This window comes from Centruroides sculpturatus, unplaced genomic scaffold (assembly GCF_000671375.1).
Source record: "Centruroides sculpturatus isolate CEXI.00-Female unplaced genomic scaffold, Cexi_2.0 scaffold8, whole genome shotgun sequence".
NCBI classification, from domain to species: Eukaryota; Metazoa; Arthropoda; class Arachnida; order Scorpiones; family Buthidae; genus Centruroides; species Centruroides sculpturatus.
The window spans coordinates 1,788,037-1,809,623 of NW_019384535.1; the positions used below are offsets into that span (position 1 = coordinate 1,788,037).

General features: G+C 31.6%; 1 protein-coding gene across 1 annotated transcript in view; it reads right to left on the reverse strand.

Annotated features, from left to right (window-relative positions):
- LOC111623231 overlaps positions 1–21,587 on the reverse strand; it is a 39,330-nt gene that overhangs the window by 10,301 nt on the left and 7,442 nt on the right. The window contains exons 2-12 of the mRNA XM_023365727.1: positions 11,860–11,987; positions 11,400–11,751; positions 11,212–11,315; positions 11,070–11,131; positions 10,850–10,942; positions 10,603–10,771; positions 10,367–10,514; positions 10,185–10,279; positions 9,870–10,084; positions 9,613–9,794; positions 9,397–9,536 (exon numbers count right to left, since the gene is read on the reverse strand). Coding sequence (XP_023221495.1) covers positions 9,397–9,536; positions 9,613–9,794; positions 9,870–10,084; positions 10,185–10,279; positions 10,367–10,514; positions 10,603–10,771; positions 10,850–10,942; positions 11,070–11,131; positions 11,212–11,315; positions 11,400–11,751; positions 11,860–11,888 — 1,589 coding nt within the window. The 5' untranslated portion in view covers positions 11,889–11,987. The remainder of the gene's footprint in view (positions 1–9,396; positions 9,537–9,612; positions 9,795–9,869; positions 10,085–10,184; positions 10,280–10,366; positions 10,515–10,602; positions 10,772–10,849; positions 10,943–11,069; positions 11,132–11,211; positions 11,316–11,399; positions 11,752–11,859; positions 11,988–21,587) is intronic.

Consider the following 21,587-nt stretch of genomic DNA (forward strand, 5'->3'; position numbering starts at 1 on the left):
AAACATTTTATATCTGTACACGAAGAAGAGGTGTTAAATGTTGACAAAATACACACGTTGCGATTGATGTTTTAATAATCAACTGGTCAAAGTGATATAAGGTTTGGAATTTAATTCTGAAAATAATGTATTTTTAAATAATTATTCTAATTCTTTAATACCGATTTATCTCATTTAAAATTAAATATTATAATAATTACACGAATTATATTAATTAAATACTTACTCACACTTGTACGGATGAAATCTTTGCAGTAAATGTGTCAAGTAAAGTGTTCAACACAGTTGTAGAGGAAAGAGGAAATATTGTATTAACAATTTTTGAAAATTGGTTCTAAGTGAATCTATTTTAATGATTGTAATTGGCGTATTAAGGAGATTTTTCTCTCTAGAGGTGCAAAATACCGGACGGATATTATTGATATAAATTACAGTTATATTACCTTATTAAATAAGAATTATGGAGCTTAGATAACAAATATGCTGTATATATACTTTAATAAANATATGGAAAATTAAATAATACTATATTTATATGATGTATGATAGTCGAAGACTGTCGTATTTTGTAAATGTATACAGAAAAGCAGAAAACACACGTAATATACGGTATTTGATATTAAATGATTTACAAAGCATAGTACTAACAATCTTAAATAGAATATATTACAGATTATGGGAAAATTACACAGTAAACCTCGATTTAACGAATTAATTCGGGCGAGGATGGTGTCCGTTAAATCGAGGTTTTACTGTTTATAATTTTGGTTAACTCTAAAATTAAGTTAATTTAAATTTAAATATAATTTTGTCTTAAAAATGTAGAGTCTACTTACTTTCTGATGATTACTATTTCAATTTTTTAATTAAACAATGAATTAAACATAGTAAAACATAAGTTAGGATCTAGTACTTTATAGGTATTTAAACTACTAGACGTCAGGTATAATGTAAAAGATTAATAATAAGAAATACGCTGATGTTTCATGCATTCATTATATTGAATGATGTAACAAATGCAGTTGTACAACTTCTAGAATTATTTTATCAATTGTTTTAATTTCATAAATTATATTAAAAGTGCATTTAAACATTTTATTTACGTGAAATAATCAATTGACAAAGTTATCAATTCGTAGTCTTACATAATGAAACAGTATAATAGAGTTATTTAGTGAAGTTTTCTAATTCAAAACTATAAAAGTAATAATATTTGAGGATGCTCAGTTTATTAAGAAATTAAAGAATTTCAAAGCCATATTTATTTTATTTTATACAACTTTATAAACACGACAAATGTAAAAATTTATACGAAGCTAATTTGCATGCTTTACACGAGCTCTTTATTTTTCATTACGTAGAAATGAAAATACATTTTTACCCTTCACGGTTATTACATATAACAGAGAAAGAATATGGCGATTTACCAAAGAATTCTTAACTGTATCTATAATCTTCAACAAATTTATTAAAATAATTTCGGTTTAAACGATGAAAATTGCATCTTATTACCGATCCAACAATTATTCTTTCTAAATGAAAAAATGGTCTTGTATGTGATAGTTGTATACACCATCTTCATGCATTCCCAATCAACCGTTAAATACAAAACAATTGGCTTCGTTAACAAAAAAAAATATATATTTAAATTATTCATGAAAAGTTCAAAGGTGAAGTTGAATATTAAATTGTCAACTCGAAGTTTAAACTTAATTAAGAACGATTTATTATTAAATAATTGTTGAGATAAATTTATTACTGACGTCAATGAATAACTGCATATAAAATTAATTAATTCTAATTTTTGTGAATGTAATTATTTTGATTAAAAACATAAAACAGTACATTTTTTTATTATTATTTACGGTAATAAAAATACAAACAATTTATATCTATAAGAAACCATAAAATAATAATATATAGTTTAAATGATTATTACCTCATTACTGTATTTTTTTTAAAAAAACAATATCTCGTTTTAATTATTTTTCAATATTTCTTCATCAAGGTTTTTAAGCATGTAAGATGCTTTCTTTAATTCGTCCATAAAGATATTTTTCGTAACGAGCGCTTTCTCGATCCATTTATCGGCCGTTTCCTTTAGTAAATCTTTAAATTCTTCAGCTGCTTTGTTAAATTTTTCGAATCTTTCGTGTCCAGTTTTAGTAACTGCTTCAGTCATAGATTTAAAAAATTCCAGCATTTTTTCTTGATGTATTTCAATTTTTCCATGTTTTCTGCTAGAATGAATTTCTTTCTCTTCAAAACTCTTTGCAACACTTTTCCAAATGATTATTTGAATAATTAATAAAGCCAGCCAAATTTTATAACGTTTAAAATTAAACATTTTATATCTGTACACGAAGAAGAGGTGTTAAATGTTGACAAAATACACACGTTGCGATTGATGTTTTAATAATCAACTGGTCAAAGTGATATAAGGTTTGGAATTTAATTCTGAAAATAATGTATTTTTAAATAATTATTCTAATTCTTTAATACCGATTTATCTCATTTAAAATTAAATATTATAATAATTACACGAATTATATTAATTAAATACTTACTCACACTTGTACGGATGAAATCTTTGCAGTAAATGTGTCAAGTAAAGTNTTCCAAACTGATTTTAACCAGTTCTATAGTAAGGTAACATTCGAATAGACAATATGCAAAGCTTTTTTTTCAGTTTACAGCAGTATTTATTACACAAAATTTAAGTAAAGCTTAACATGCCGATCTTGCCCCGATCTCCCCTAAGTCTTTAATTAAATGTCGGGAAATGCCATGACACGGGTTCATTAGAAATTAGAAAACTCTATTGCACAGTCAGCATCACCTGTACTTTTATTTACTTAATATAAATATCCCACAAATCTATAATTAAGAAATATAAGAAGAGGTTTCGCTCTGAGAGTACTAAGAGGGCTAGGTTATATAGTTAGTATGTTTTATTAGTCCCATAGTGGCTCGTAATATTAAACAGTTCCAATGGCAGGATTCATATCTTTACGTGTTCTAAGATATCTGTACGAAACTTTATTCTGTGTGAAGTGTATACTTATCTATTAACATATACAGTACTATTAATTTATACAACAAAGCACATGGTGACCATACTTAGCTATATGAAAGAACACCGAAGTCAACCACCACAGTACACATGGACACAAGAAAAATTTGTCATTTGGTTCAAATTAAAATATCTGAATTTACCCAAAATATTATTAAAGCAATTATTTTTCTATATACTTACTTCGTGTGCTACTAATATGCATATATTTCAATGTGAGATTTAAAATAGTAAACTTACAGTTTGCATGTTACCTACTGGACGACTAGCGGAAGGCTACTGAGAACGAGAGCCTTTGAGAGCGAGTCTTAGCTAAGAAAGAAAGGTACTGTAGCACACAAAAGGACAGAACAAAAGTGACAGCATGGGTAAGTATGGACATGGAAGGATAGATGGAAAAAACCTGTTGCCGTTTGCCGACCGTCCAGGGAACATGGACCATAATATGGGGTTCATAGTCACTACCCGAAGAGAAGAGATACGAGGCACAGTACTAAGGAGGTCCACTCAGTGGATCACGTCCGTCTGGAAAACGTCGGGATGCTTGCAGCTAGTAGGACCTACGAATGGATAATGGGATAAGAAGCTTCTAGCTAATCTGCATACAAGTAGAGAAAGAGGCAGTAGATTGCAGAGAAAAGGCATCTATTTACAGAGAGAAATATTTGAGACAGTGAAGTGAAAACAAAGATAAAATAGGAAAATAAAACCAAATAAAAAGGAAGCTGATAAGATATTTAAAATATTTTAAGACAGCTATAGAAAGAGGAAAAAGGGAGAACCTGTCATCCACCAACAGGGGCGCCTGCACATTGGGGTACGTGGAGCATGTACCGCCCTTTTCATCTCGGTTGCCCTTTTTCTAATTCCCAAGGGGGTCCCAAACAATAGAAAATTTGTGACTTTTAGTCTATTTTGCAAAAATATAAAAGAAACTAATAAACGATATTTGTCCATTGGCTCATGCAACTTCGCCGTATGTTGACCAAAACGTATTTCTTGTTTTCGAGACAGAGTTAGCCACGAGTGCAACTAATGCCACTGTATGGGAGCGATGATCCTACGTTGAAAGATAGACAGTACACACCACCCACCGAAGTAACAGCAGGGGTACCAAGCACCCAAGACCCATCAGTGGCCAGCAGTGGCGTGCCGTCATTGTATTTATTTTAATTATATGAAAATAATCGCACAGTATTTTATTATAACCACATCATGTATGTTATTACAAATTTCTATACTACACGTAAAAAAAAAATAAGATCGCTATTATATATTCTAATATTAGTGGCGGAGTGGAAGCGCTGTATTGTCAGAGTATTGTTGGTGCGTTTTACAGAGCATCAAACTCACCCGGTTTAGTTGGTGGTGGAAGCCTAGGACCTCGGGTGGATGCTACACGTATACCGCATCCAATTCTATCCAGGACCGGTTCTGGGCTGTTAGCCGCCCGACCGCCCACCCGCTAGATATTTGGCCGCCCTCGCCCGATTACGCGAATCACGAGTAGATTTATAACTTAACCCAACCGATAAGAATTTACTGGTATGTTTTTACGATAGTTCTGTATAGTTGACAGGAGTTTAAAAAATCCATTAAAATATTTCGCTCTCCGATTTTCTATTACTCACGGATTTCAATGTTAAACCAGCGATATTACGATTTCATATATCCATCTCTAAGGGGATGTAGAAAAACGTGTATAATTCTTGTATAATGTTAAAAAAATTCACTGTTACTTTGACAGCATCATTTACAACTAAATTTAATGAATGAGAGAGATGCACGAGATACAGAAAAAGCTCTAGAATTTATTTTCCTTAAATTTACGATTTATGTATACGTTGTCATAAAAATTTGGCCTTCCACTTTTCTCCCGAGACTACAAATATTCGAGTACAAAGTAACCGGTTTCGACTTATTTCTACTTAAGAAGTAGTAAAATAATTAAGCGATTAAGAAATTGGGGACATAAATAAAACTCTGACGAAAGAGCCGAAATTTTACTTAAACAAAAGCTTAACCGAACCAATCTCTAGCCGAGTACAGTGGAGACTAATTTCTTCATAATATCAGATGTAATAAAGAGAGAAATTTTTCCAGTTCAACGACAGCGACCGAAAAGTTGTAAATTTTGGAAATTTCCGTGGAGCCTAGTCCTAAAACGAATTAGTTAGAAAACAAACGACGGACAATCTATTAAGTTTAACGTGTTTAGACTTTTACAGCTATGGTGAGAAACGTTTAAAATGTACAAAAACCCTGTCGCGTCTTTTGAGGTATACGAGTGATGCGACAAAAGTGACATTTGACATTGACCGGTATCGACACCCTCGGGATTTTGCAGCCCGCGTGCATGCACCTACCAGGACCGTCTCTGATTCCATTTATTAGTCATAGGAAGCTATTTGAATAAGTGGATTGTTTTAAGATTTAAAAAGTAAAGAAGATTTTATGTTATTTTTATGTACGTTTCTTTACAAAGCTATATTTAATTATAATATTCTTTAAAAGTATATTAATGTAATTGAAGAATATTTTGTACCAGGTATGTACTGTACAGTACATCCACCACACATTTTATTTCACTAAGTAAGTTTTTATTATTTTATTTATAATTTTAGCCCTTATATCGTGGCTAGCGATTCGGAATGTAATTGTGATATTAAAAATACATTTAGAGAAGTCTACGATTTTTACTGGCCAATCGAATAAACGATACGAATGGACCCTAGACCATCACTGACACGCAAATAACTGATTGCCCCTGGAAGTCGGCTTCTTACAGATACACAACTTCCCTACTATCAAATGTCACGGCACGACACTGCTGACCAGGATAAAACCACCAAAGTTGGTTGTGAGCCCAGAAAACGCCATTTGACCAGTCCTGGCGAAGCCAGGACTGGTCAAATGGCGTTTTCTGGGCTTTCTTTGCATTTGTAACACCTAAATAAGGAGCCAGTTTCCCATAAAAGTCCTCCCGTGAGGCATCCTCTTCAACAGAATACCCACGTGTCCTGTTATCGTAATAAAATAAACCAAAACAAGCACATCATGACAAGAAAAGCAACATCCTGCACCTAAGACAGTAGTAGCTATCTACAGGGTGAATCATAAGTCTCCCATACAAATGGTGAAAGCGGTTACTAATGTTTATTTTATTCGTACAAATGGTATCATATGATGCTACAGTCACAGGATATATTTCATTTGTTTCACTTCCATGTCGACACACAACGACTGCGTTCAATTGGTTCACCTTCCTGAAAACGAAAAAGAAATTAATCGCTGCTTTCACCATTTGTATGGAGACTTACGACTCACCCTGAAGTTGATATCTGTCAGTTGCAGGACTCACAGCCGAGCAACAGTTCCGTAATTCTCATCGTAGACAGGGGAGAAAAACAGAATAGGGTGCAGTAAAATATAGGTAAAGCACAGCAAGAGTAACCCAAAAAGAAGAAAACAGTACCCGAAAACGACATTATAAAAATGCAGATATCAAGCACACCACCACGACCTAGAAAGTAAAAGCAATACACATCTGAATAGCAAAAACTAACGCATTAAGTGGATGTAAATATAGAGTTGGTTACTATATTGATTTAATAATTTTGTTAGTGGATGCAGGACTAAGCGGTGGAATACCCAAAATCTATATGAACTTGGAAAGCTTAATTATATAGAAGTATTCACTATTTCGTATAATTGTTTAAATTTAACTTTATTTATTTGTAACAAAATTTATTTGTATTGCAGTTGTATACCAGTGTAATATACTAGCCACTAAAATCCCTTGGATTTTCAGTTAAATCACCCCAGACAGTGTGTAAGTGGTGCATGTAAAAGGAGTATCTTAAGATAACTTTGAGTTAGAAAAATGTTCTAGAAATCCATGAAAACAATAAAATAATAAATATGGGTCGTGTAGTATAAGGTGCGGTCCCAAAATCTCATTGAATTTGGGACTAGACCACCAAAAACAGAGTAAAAGTGTATTTTGTGCAAGGAAATTTTTGAAAGTCAGTTTTACTTTAGCAAAATCGTCTCAAAAATCACTAAAAAACTAATAAAGATGTGATTTTAATGAAAGAGGCAGCCACTACAACTCGCAGGATTTTGAGCTAGTCCTGTCCCAATGTGTTTATTCCATATGATTGATGGAAAATTTATTTGGTAGTGTTTAAATTTTAAAAAATACTCTATAATTTGTCAAAAATTTATTATAAATGTTAATATTTACAATAAGTCTAAAGGAAAAGTAGCCACTCCAAACCGCAGGGTTTTGACCTAGATCTCCCCAGAAGGTGTATATGTGTGTGTTATATTTAATATATTAAAAATTTATATTTTCGTGTAGTATGCTTCGAAAAACCTTAAAATTTCATAAAATATTATAGCTGTTCACGAAAATAAATAGCTAAAATAGCCACAGCAGCGGGGATAGCATGTTTTTGATGATTTATTTTATCCTGGGATTTAAAACGTGTGTTTTAATACCCGAAAATTCCGATCAATAATTAATAAATATAATAATGAGCTTGAAATAAAGTCCGAAGTAGCCGCTACAATCTCTAGGATTTTAAGCTACCCGTGACAAAATTAGTGTGTGGTTTCCTCGTTAAATTTTGGGAATTGATGTTAATTATTAAATAAACTTTCATATTTCTAAATGTATGATATGTGTAATTTTGTAAATTGTTGAGGAGAAATCACTGTCAGGGCCAAAAAATACAGCAGTCTGTTAATTAGCAACACAGCATTAATCGCCCTAATAGGAGCTTCAAAGCAAAGTGGTTTTCGGGCCGAAAGCAACTCTTGCCAAAAGAGGCAAAGGTTTTAAGTGCCCAAGAAAGAGAAGAATTGTTGTTATATTAATATTAGCGAAAGACAGTAATAACGTACCGGCTGCAACATGCTCAGTGTTTCGTGAAAATGAAATTTTTGGCTAGATCCCCGGAAGCTCCCACTTCACAGAGTGTGAGTATTGGTGAGTATGTACAGTACACAGATCAAAAGAGGAAATCTTCTAGGTATTAGAGAGATATGTTGATTTGATGAGATTTTAGAATTAATTTCTGATTTTAAAACTAGAAATAATTTTTAGAACTCTCTTTTATTACAACATATTTAGTGGCTTTTTTCTCTATCAGATTGTGGTACGTGTCACCGCCGACACATAAATAATACTTATTATTCTGGAAGGGTGGAGGCCTCTACCACATTTAGCGGACTCGTTTCACTGGTGTCACAGCGCCATCTATCGACGACTATTTGTACTATTTTTAGAAATAAATCTCAAGTGCATAATTTGAGGTATTTGTTGTCCAAATTTCATTTCATTATGGCCCATACAGCTCCTTGCATAGCCCTCCGAGTTGAGAAAGTTTAATGACCCTGTATAATTTGTTTTGTTTTTTCTGCTTTTGTTATACAAAGATTATCATTAATTAGAAATTTTTTGTTATATGTGATTTTTCTTTAAAGTAAAATATATATACTGTATATACATATTTTTTTGTTTACACTTTTAGAAAGTTATCCATCTACATTATTACACTTTCTTCATTATCAATGAATCCATTTAATATGAAATTATGCAATTTCCCCTCTGGCAAGTAATGTATTTTAAGATAATTTTTATTACTTTTTAGTTATCTTAAAATGAATTTAATTACACATTTTATGAAGTTCGGACTGGTATATTACAAAATATGCACTTGCTTAAGAAATCATCAGATTTTATATCAATAGTACTTAGAAAATTTTCAATCTAAAATAACTTTCGAAGATTCTTAATATATTAATGATCACAGAAATGGCTATAATAAACACCATAATAAATCTGCTGCGGTAATAAAATTAGTTGTAAATTCAATAGTCTCTTATTCACACACAGACTCATTAACTTTATAAAGTCAACACACCTTAATACTGAGAAAGCTCATTTATTCAGCTAAACAAACGTTTCCAACCCATTCCATGGGCCATCATCAGGTTAAAGACGTTCGAATCGCAGCAGCAGATTTATTATAGTATTAATATTCATAGATAACTGTCTACCTTATCACAAATAGTTAAGTGCATTGTAAACATCAAACTTGTTTCTTCAATTTTCTTTTGCATTATCTTCTTTCTCGAAATTCCTTGTAAGCACGTATACTTCATGCCTGAAAAACAAAGCTAAATTATTATTTACATATTTAATACTCTATCAGTCTTAGTAACGACGGAACCGTTTTACGATTTAAACTAACTTATTATTATTAGAATCATCAACCAATAATCAAAAAAGTGTTTCTTTTTTTTTAAGAACAAACCTTCCAATAGTTTCTCCTTGTTCTATGGTATCCGCCAACTCCATGTTTTTCGTTTCCGGTAAGAAAAACACTAATAAACCTCCGATAAGTGACATGGTACCAAATAATGCCAAAGGAAAAGATCTGTCTATTTGAGATGCCTGAAATGACAAGATCTCTATTACGGTTAACTCAGATTTTTTTAAGAAATTTATAAACTACGTCATTAGTATTTACCGCTTCTTTCATGAAAGGAGCAGCTATGGCTCCGATTCTTCCTACCGTCGAGCAAGATCCTAAACCAACGTTGCGGACTACAGTGGGATAAATCTCGGACGATAGAAGATATAACGAGCTAAAGGATACGGACAGACTGAATTTGGACACAACAGCTAAACTAATGAGAACTTTATGGAAATCTGCAATGATAATTATTGAAAATTGTAAAAAATACTTAGCATTGAAAGAAATAATTGGACATATTTGAAACACACCTTTAGGTACGGCGATAGCTACCAGACAAGCCGATCCACTTACTATCAAGCAAGCTATTTGCGTATATCTCCTACCAACAAATCGCTGAAAGTAGTAATATGAAAAACCCGCCGGTATTTCTACTAATGCAGAAAGAAAGAAAAATAAGAGCACGTCCAACCCAATATCGTCGGCCGAGAATGATAACCCGTAATAAGTTATTACGGTGGAAATCCTGTAAAGAAACTTTTTTGTACAGCTAACGAATAAAGGCCTTTCGTATATAGTCTACCGTCAATATTCTTACAGAAAATTTAAGCGAAAATAAAACTTACCAAGCAACGTACAATATAAAAGACATTCTTCGTAAATTGGGAGATTTCATTATATCCGAAAAGGTCGCCTGGTTATTTTGGTTTCTTTTGTTTTCCTAAAAAGATATTATTTTAAATTTCACGAACGTTGATTTAAAGGTTCATTCGTTATTTATTTGTTATATTTTCAAAAAATTAATGACCTTTTCGTTCAACTCGGAAATGATTTTTAGTCTCTCGTTCAAATGATCGATTTCTCTCTTGTTTATTTTTAACGCATTTATAGTCACGTTTTCCGCTTCGTTGACTCGATCTTGAGAAAGAAGCCATCTCGGAGATTCGGGTGTAATCCTATTGTGGATTGAATTGTTTTAAATTTAAATATTGATATTATGAGACAACATAAAATAAAATCAAAGGTGCAGAGAAAAATCCTTACCACCACAAAAGAAGAAATATTAAATAAGTCAAAGTATAAATTAAGTTTATATAAAACCAGTCTCTGAAAAGCCAGACGAGTCCAGGAATAATCATTTGTCCTAATCCCCAACCGACTTTGTTGAAAAACCCCACAATTACTCTATAATCCTTTCCAACAACTTCAGTTACTATACATAAAAAATCGTTAAATTAATTAAATATAATTCGTGCAAACATTTAAATGTACTAATGTTTATAACACATACAAAGAACATATACGGTTAAGCAGGTAGTTGCCTGTCCTAGGCCGAGAAGAAACCGAGATATTGCAAACAACCAGAAATTTTCAGAAAATATACATATNTTAAATGTACTAATGTTTATAACACGTACAAAGAACATATACGGTTAAGCAGGTAGATGCCTGTCCTAGGCCGAGAAGAAACCGAGATATTGCAAACAACCAGAAATTTTCAGAAAATATACATATCATGCCGAAAAGAAATGTCCACGCCGAGCTTAAATAAAGTACGGGTTTTCTGCCAAATCTATTTAGAAAATACTTAAAATTACAAACAAATTTCATGTTAATATGCAAAACTTAAAAAATGACGGTAATAAATCTTACTTATCTGATAATTGTCCTCCGATAAAAGTAGATAATAAATATCCGAAAAAGAAGAGAGATTGAACTAACGACGGTAAATATGCATTTTTGCATACCAAATTCCACTGTAAAATGAATTTTTAAATTGGAATTTCACAAAATAAAAATTAATTTTATTTTTAAGAATAAAATAATTTCGATCTTCCTACTTTATCAATTATGGTCGACTTATAAAATGAATGATCGTAATCCCAGGAATGACAGGGTACTCGAATCTTTTCTCCTTCTTCTGTAATGCTATAAACATCACACTGATTAGGTTTCTCTTTATCGACAATTTCTTCCAATGGAATAGTAAAATTTTTCCATTTTTCAGTGGTAGTATTAGAACTGTTTAATGGTGTCGTGCACCAATAATTTATTTTCGGTGCCATAAAAGCCATTCCAAACATGTACCATTCGTTAGGAATGTTCATATATATTATAAGCATCATCAAGAACAACTGCCATTTACCCCAATGTCCAATGATATCTGTTATGTCTTCTTCCTTGTCGCTCTCACTGCAATATTAAGATTTATGTAGACCTGTATTACTTAATATCAAGTTTATTCTCTAGAAATTCAATTACATTTAATTTTACATGTGAAAGAAATATAAATAGCATTACCTATTTATTTCCTTAGATGTATTTTTCATAATTAGAACTTATAGTTTATAAGCAACTTTGGGGGTATAATATGTTTTATATTATACCTTTCTTCTTGTTTAATCTCGCTTACTTTTAATAACTTTCTTCTGTTAACATAAAATAAAAAATTAAAATATTAAGAATTTTCTAAAAGTTTTAGTCATAAATCTATTATTTATTCAAGTATTGCGTTCTAAACACACTAATTTAATTTTGTATTAATATACATAACAATAACAAGCAAACAAAAAATTCGAATATAATGTACAGTATAGAAAACCTGTATGGTGTAATTATGGTGTAATTATTATATAGTATCTATTGATGTGATCTATATGTGTATCTATTGATCTATTATATAGTATCTATTGACTAATTACACCCTTATGGTGTAATTATTATATAGTATCTATTGATTATTAAAGAGTTTTATGTAATTGATATTACCCATATACTTAGCATTGAAAGAAATAATTGGACATATTTGAAACACACCTTTAGGTACGGCGATAGCTACCAGACAAGCCGATCCACTTACTATCAAGCAAGCTATTTGCGTATATCTCCTACCAACAAATCGCTGAAAGTAGTAATATGAAAAACTCGCCGGTATTTCTAATAATGCAGAAAGAAAGAAGAATAAGAGCACGTCCAACCCAATGTCGTCGGCCGAGAATGATAACCCGTAATAAGATATTACGGTGGAAATCCTGTAAAGAAACTTCTTTGTACAGCCAACGAATAAAGGCCTTTCGTATATAGTCTACCGACAATGTTCTTACAGAAAATTTAAACGAAAATAAAACTTACCAAGCAACGTACAATATAAAAGACATTCTTCGTAAATTGGGAGATTTCATTATATCCGAAAAGGTCGCCTGGTTATTTTGGTTTCTTTTGTTTTCCTAAAAAGATATTATTTTAAATTTCACGAACGTTGATTTAAAGGTTCATTCGTTATTTATTTGTTATATTTTCAAAAAATTAATGACCTTTTCGTTCAACTCGGAAATGATTTTTAGTCTCTCGTTCAAATGATCGATTTCTCTCTTGTTTATTTTTAACGCATTTATAGTCACGTTTTCCGCTTCGTTGACTCGATCTTGAGAAAGAAGCCATCTCGGAGATTCGGGTGTAATCCTATTGTGGATTGAATTGTTTTAAATTTAAATATTGATATTATGAGACAACGTAAAATAAAATCAAAGGTGCAGAGTAAAATCCTTACCACCACAAAAGAAGAAATATTAAATAAGTCAAAGTATAAATTAAGTTTATATAAAACCAGTCTCTGAAAAGCCAGACGAGTCCAGGAATAATCATTTGTCCTAATCCCCAACCGACTTTGTTGAAAAACCCCACAATTACTCTATAATCCTTTCCAACAACTTCAGTTACTATACATAAAAAATCGTTAAATTAATTAAATATAATTCGTGCAAACATTTAAATGTACTAATGTTTATAACACGTACAAAGAACATATACAATTAAGCAGGTAGATGCCTGTCCTAGGCCGAGAAGANGCTAAGGTAATTATATACAAGTCAACTTGGTATTGTATAGTAAATCATGTTGACAACGATACAATCTAATTAACATATAAAGTAAAGTTTACTAAGAAATGAAAGTTATAATTATCTTAAGATTATTTTATAATTATCAATTAAATTTTTTTGCTTCAATTAAAAAAACAATTATAGCTAAGGATAAAAAACAATATAAATAATCCCATTAATTGGGTATTTAAAAATGACAATAAATGATTCATAAAATTTTCTTTGTTTTCATACAGAAATTAAATTCGTAAAATAAATCTAAGAACATTTTATAAAGAAACAGCTTTATTTTAAAAAGGAAAGAAACAAGTGTTAAGTTTTCTTACAGATTGCCGATGTAAATGCAAAACAGTTCCTGCTAAGTGGTAAAGAATTTATATACAGGAACAACGAAATGCTGTTCTTGAAGGAACCTAACAAAATATTTTTTATATAGCTTTACGTCTAATAGAAGTACTTGTGTTTCGAATGGGCGTTAGTTAAAGACAGTAAAATAAAAACTATTGACAACAGAAATAAAGTAAAGAAAACCAAGATAGCAGCCGGTACATGACAGGTTACGATTACACGCAAACTTGCCAAAATAAATTAATGGAAGACATAGCAGGTATTATTGATGCCAATCTACATACGAACACCAACAATCGGAAATGACAAAGTTTCCACATAGGCGAGATACTTTCACATTTTGCATTAATTGATTGTTAAGACAACAAAATGGCAATAAAGTAATTAATTGCTATAAAATCCCCTAATTTTACTACGACGACTATTATTTTGGCAGCAGCAAACCGATCAAGTGTTAGAAAATAGCTACGTATCTGTTTGTCATAGATTTAATTCCTAGTACTTTGTGCATTTCTGTTAATACGAGGAAAAAAAGCTTATTACATTTTGATCAATCAAATTACAAAATTATAAAATAAACGAACAGTTATTTATTGACATAGTCACAATGCCGGACTGCAATTGTTTTAATCATATTTTTAATTTATTTCATTTAAAATATATGCTCTCTACCTTAAATTACTAGTGGCTTACCCTTGCCCATTATACATTTGCCGTTAGAATACAGTCGTGCTGGTCATCTATCTAACACCTTTCGGGGGAAATATATTAGAATGCCTCTCCACCAGATACTTCTCTGTAAACCAGATCTGACTCCGGTAAATCCCAAAAACATCCCAGAAACGCTGCTGGTAGTACAGCTCATAGCGCTCATAGGACTGTGCAAGCAGCTTGGCCGCATATTCCGACGCCTTCAGCATACGTCGTCGTCCAAGGAAAAAGACAAGATTGTATGTGCTCTTCATTTCTGGGTAATGAAGAGCACATACATGGTTGGACCATTTGAATGTTCCAATGGTCCAACAGGCACACAATGCATGGCAAGGCTGGAGTGGAACCAGGTTTTATTTTCCTCTAGCATGAACAGGAGTCTCACACCGCATATGCATTCTCCTGCTCATCCCTCGAGCTCTTCATATCCTGCAGAGAGCTGAGTGCCTTCACCACGAGCTCTTGATCCACTGTGAACTTTATTGCGCTCGAAATCGGCTTAGAGCGCAGATAGTACATGCCTGTCTTCAGGCCGCGCTTCCAGCAGTAGAAGTGCATCGACGATAATGATTGGTACGTCGGGCGCTCCATGAATATGTTGAGCGACTGCGACTGGTTGACAAATGGCTGCCTATTCGCGGCCATGTCCACGACGCTCCGCATCTTGTTCACCCATACGGTCTTGTACAGCTCCTTCATCTATCTAACACCTTTCGTGGGAAAGGTAATAGATAGATGAAAATTTGTTTTCGAGATTAAGGAAAGACAACAGACGGACGACAGTGAAAATGTGTACGTCTGCAATATGAAAATTGCAGCCCAATCACTGATATCTGTCATCGTATCATATAGAAAATGAACTAATCTAGTTTTTCGTTCCGTCAGTTTAGAATTTTCTGATATAACATGATACAGTCGACCCCCCTATAACACTGTTAATTATTCCGTTTTATATGAATTCCATATTGTACGAGTCATTTCGATTTTACAAATACATGAGCTGTTCACAGCCCGGCACACGTATTTGTAAAATTTAAGTGACTCGTACAACATGGAATTCGTATAAAACGGAATAATCGTTATAGGGGGGGTCGCCTTGTATTTTCTTATATGTATTAATTTAGATTAATACAGTTTATATAAGATATAACCATAAGTACCATAATATAAGTACTATATAAATATTAAATTTTGTGATAACCTTAACCAGTTATTTAAATTTTAGGGGTGAATATGATATTATAAACAAAAGTAGTTTATTATATAACTACTTTTGTTTGTAATATCATAAGTTTATCACAAAATTTAATGTAAATAGGGGCAAAAAGCAATAAACGATATAAATATGTTATGTAAAATATAATTAATAATTAATCCGAACTAATTGAGATTAGTAGAAATTCGGATATAATGAAAAGTTTGGTGGAAAGGATACGATTCTTACTTTTTTAGGCCATTTTTTACTATTGTAAGATACTTTTCAGTAGGAAGTAGAGGTTAGAATTGTTGTTAAGTCAAACAGGGTCACAGAAAGAATGAGCAGCAATGCCGACAACACGTGACTTGTGAAACTGCAAGAATGAGCTGCAAGTGTACAATTGACAAGTCCATTATTTTAATTAGTAAATGAGAGAAGCTGTTCGGATTACAAATGAATCAGATTAGCGCGAACATAATGTATTTCTTTGTAGAATTTCGCCGGATGATAATTTATTTTAATCACAAAAGACACAGTCTTTTGTGATTAAAATAAATTATCATCCGGCGAAATTCTACAAACAAATCTTTTTTAGAAGTAATTCGTCACCAGAGGGATAAATTATATATAAGACCAAAATTTACATCTAACAGCGTATTTATCAAGTAGATATAAAGGACTGAAATTCCTTAACTGGAAAGGATGCAAGTTCAAGACGTCTGTAAGGCCGCCAGTTCCAATTCTTTACTTTTAATGTTTTAATTGGATATTTTTGTGTTTTTTTTAAAGGAACGTTTTAGCCTGATGACCTAGTAGCCTACAAAGAAAGATCCGGTCGTCGATGGTGTTCTGGAACACATGATAAGAATAAGTGGTGGTTTCAAAAAATAATTTTTGGACAGACTGTGTCTTTTGTGATTAAAATAATGTATTTCAGTAACCAATCACTTTCATGACTGCCGATTTTAATGAGCAGGCGTGAAAGTAGTCTAATATTTCCTCTGTTTTTCCTTGTTGGGAGTTTGAGATTAAATAGACTTTTATTCGAGGAAAAAAGAAAGGGAAAAAAAACTCATGAATACTTGGACTGAAGTGCTTATTTCAAAATTCATTATGTTTTAGTAAAGAACTATTGTACTCTATTGTATATTCGAAGTTTAAATTCAAAAATAACTGAAATGATGTTTTAGATCAGGGGTGGCCAACATGAGGCCCGCGGGCCGCATGCGGCCCTCGGGAAGTCGTATTTCGGCCCGCGCAGCTAGATCAAATGAAGATAAATGTTAACTTTATTGTACATATCACCAAATAAACATTAGAAGAGTTCAGAAGGTTTGGAAGAGTTCTATGAAACGTATTCGGACAAGGATAAATATCCTGCGTTTTACAAACATGCTCTGTCGATGGTTTCGGTATTTGAAAACACTTATGCGTATGAACAACTTTTTAGTCGCATGAAGTTCATCAAATTACAAGTGAGAACACGAATTACTGCTGTTCATTTGGAAAAGTGTTTGGGTGTAGCGACAACATCAGTCGAGATTAATTTTGATGCACTTAGTTCTGTAAAACAAATCAGATGTCTCACTTTTAAATATTTTTAAATTGTCTAATAAATATGTTTCTCGGTTATGTTTTATTTTCTTGAAAAAAGTAAATATACCTATTTTTTGTGTTTTTTTTTTACATTAAACCAGGCAAGTGTTTGACAACGATCTCACCTACTGGAAAGCAATGATATGGTTTAAGCTGTAGCACGCTTGCTTGTTTACTTCAATTAACAAAAAAAAAATTAGGTGCGTGGCCCGGCAGGAAATATTATTTCTGAAATTTGGCCCGCCTGCTAAAAAAGGTTGGCCACCCCTGTTTTAGATGAAATTAGGTTATAAAAACAATATCGAAATTTTAACATTTACTGAAATTTAAACGCATCTTTATAACAAGCCTGAAAAAATTCTGGTCTGAAAACAATAGTGATTTACGTATAAAATTATTACCTGAATGTATAATTAGTTGTATAAACATTAAAGATCCCTTCACCATACTGTGCTTAAGAAACTAAAATTTTTAGTTATACCGCTAAATATCAGCATAAACGTCTCCTTTTACAGCACATAAAAGATATGAATGTCGCGGCAAACTTTCGGCCAGAAATCAAAATGATTACATTCTTTCAAGATTTATTCTTTCGATGGGTTAACGTTTCATTATTTTCAACATTTTAAAATATGGAATAATATCAGGCTTGTAATAAAGTTAATAANTTTAATAATAATTATTTTTAAAAATATTTATCCTAATAAATAAATAAAAATTATTAACGTTAATATTCTAGATATTAGTTTAAGTTTCTGAGTTTTATAAGTAAAATATTTAAAGATACAGTAAAACCTGTGTAAAACGGAACCGAATATATTTCTTTCTGTTTCTGCAAGTTTCCATTTTAAACAGGTTTTCTTAACGTTGAAAATCGCTCCGTTTCGAAGAATTCTTTCTTCTTAGACAGGTTTCCATTTTATTAAGGTCCTATTTTTGAATAGGTTTTACTGTAATAACATAGTAAAACCTGTTTAAAGCGGAACGTTAATAAACGGAACTCTCGTAAACGAGAAAAAATAAATAAATGCAATGATTTTTTATTTCGAAAAAAAACCTGTTTAAAACGGAAACCCTGCCAAATCAATAAAAATATTCGGCACTATACGAGTCCGGTTTACACAGGTTTCACTGTAATTAATTATAATTATTTATAAATAAATAAATATAATATATCACTAATAATAAATACAAAAAAACTATAGAAAGCAAATTTTAAAAGGCAAAACACATACAGATAAACACTTGTAAAAATTTTCACATTAGGCTGGAAACTACTTATAAGCTTTTAGCACAGATTACTTACATCAACGTAAGTCTCATAACTAAATAACATACATAAAACATGGAAAGCTTGAACACAAATTATTACTGACTCAGTTACCACACTACAAAATTATACGCTATACAATCTTAGAAAATAACGTAGACAGATATTCCGAACCATAATCACAGACAAAATAATCCACCACAGCCGAACAGACGTCGTTAACACAAAGTCTCGTACGTCACAGACACAGTTACTCCAAATATCAACAACACTCAAAACGATACAATACTAAGAGAATTAGAAAATATTGAAAACTTGTCCACAAAGCAAAGCATCTGTAAAGAAAGGAGAAGGAACTTACTTGTATGTAATCCTCTGCTACAGAGAAAATTCTCAAATACAGACTTACGAATTGAACACGTAGCCTACAGCATGCAAAGTAGACGTAAAAGTTTTTCTGTATCTATAACTTGACCTTGATCTATTATATCAACAGATTAGATCGCATTTTGTCATTAGCATAATTACAGTTAATAAATATTTAACTTTGTATATCAGTGTCAATAAAACGAAAATTTTCATTAATTGCAATTTACTTATTTCACACTGTGCTACGTTATTAAATTGTATTTAATGGTTGAATTGTAAATAACAATTGAACACGGGATACTTAAATTTAATTATTAATTTGGTTTAATATAAAAAAAAACTTGAAACATTTTTTACTCCAAGCGAACTGACATTCATTAAAAGACTCATTAAATGTATAGAATACAGAATAGTTCTAGAAATATTTTATACATATAGTAGAGATATTAGGAATTATTACTCTTGGTTATAAGAATATTTTGTACTGAATATGTTCCGTACACAATTTAAAATGATAAGGAATAAAAATATTCGGGGTTAATTTCAATTCTATTATTATAAATTTCAGCAAGAGAGAGGGAAAATGGCTCCTTCTTTGAAGCAACTTCTAATACAATTTTATATTTCATATAATTTATACTGCGTAAAAAAATAATTACAGTATTTATATTCCTTAAACTTTTTATTTAAAATATTTCTGAATGATTACAGTAGTCACTAGCGGTCGAATAAATAAAAATGTTGAACACTGGTTGTGTGTTCGCACCTGCTCAACGGACTGGTGACGTGGAGTTTTCCGAGATTTCTTCACTTTAATAACACCTAAATTGGATCAGTTTCCCATAAAAAAATTTTCCGGGAGGCATTTCCCACTCAACAGATTGCCCATGATAGGGTTTCTCTAACGGGATCCCGGCTGTTTTTAACTTCAGGAAATTCTTCTCATTCCGAGAAATCCTACAAATTTCTTAATTAAAAGGTAATTTTTTCTTATTTTGTGTTAAAGTTGAAGAAATTTTGCAAATAGAAAGTATAATTAACTCATAAACTGTCAGAATATATTTGTATTTATTAATTTTAAGTCCGCTTATTCGTATTTTAAATTTTTGCTTGTTATGGCATGTCACAGATTGTTAATTTAATAATCAATATTTAGCCTATTTGTGGACTCTGAAAGTTCTTTATTTTTTCAAAATCTGTATTATCTTGAATAATTATTCAAGATATTGCGCTGATATTGTACCTTCAATAACTGCATTATGCCAAATTGTGCAAATTGGACACGGATACAAACGAGTACAAAGTTTTTCTTTATAAATCCGATTATTAAAGCGAAACGAACTGCCGAATTATCGGGCCATAAGCTCGATGCCGCTATTAAAGCAGCCGAGGTAGACAAATCGAGAATAATATATGATTCACAAACAGCAATAGCCAGAGAAATAAAAGAACAAGCAAACAAATTGGATGAAAATTTATAATTTACATGTGAAGAGGAACTTAATCAGGAAATACATTACCTTGATGTTACTATTAAAAGAAAAGAAACGAAAATATATTTTCGTAAGTACGAAAAACAGTGTAATAATAGAAAAACCATTACTTTTAATTCGTATTGTCCAATAGAAATCAAAAGGAACACATTTGTGATGGAATTAAAGAAAATAATGAATAGAACGACATTACTGGAAGACATCGAAATTGAAACGAAGCAACTTTTTAAAAAATATTTATTGAATAACTACCCGAAGCATATAATATGCAAGTGGTATGAATATTATATAAATAATAGACATAAAATAAAAAATTAAAAAAACCAGACACTCTGTATATTGAATTTCCGTATATAAATCATTTATTTGAAAAATATAAGCCTGAATTTAATAAATTATCTATTTGTATACTAGCAAAACAAAAGAATAGGTTAAAGGATATAATTATTATCATAAATAAAGAAGGCCAAAAAATACTAGAAAAACAATTAGAAGCTGCGGGAGTCATTTATGAAATATCTTGTACTGTACGCGTGCTAATCAGAGAGGTTATATAGGAGAAACAGAAAGAAGATTGGTAAAAAGATTAAAGGAACATGAAGCGGAAATCTGTTTAAAAAGACAACAATCACCCTGGTACCAACACTGTTATCAGTTTAATTGTAAAATTAATATAAATAATATATAAATAACACCTTATTTTTGCCGAGAAATATATTTAATTTCCAAAACAAACGTTTTCAGCCTGATTTACAGGCCATCCTCAGGTTTGAGAACGAAATTTGAATTAAAGCATTCCACCAATAGAATACAAAATTCAAAATAAAAAATTAAATAAGCAACGGAATAACATAAAATAAAATTAACAAAAAAGTAGTCTATATAACCAACGGAGTAACATAAAAATATAAAATATGAACATAGAGGTATTAAGAAATACAATTACTAACACATCCAATAAAATTACTATTTTAACCGGGTAGAGCTCTTAGTAAATTCTTTAACCATAAACTTCCATGCAGAGGGAAGACTCTAGGCATCCCTCGCATTCAAACAGCCTTCCTGTAGTTTACTCCTATAAATCTGAATCTTTTCAGCTGTCAACGCCAAATATGGGGAAGAGAAAGGTTCGATTATGGCTGCCTCATTCCATTTGACTACAG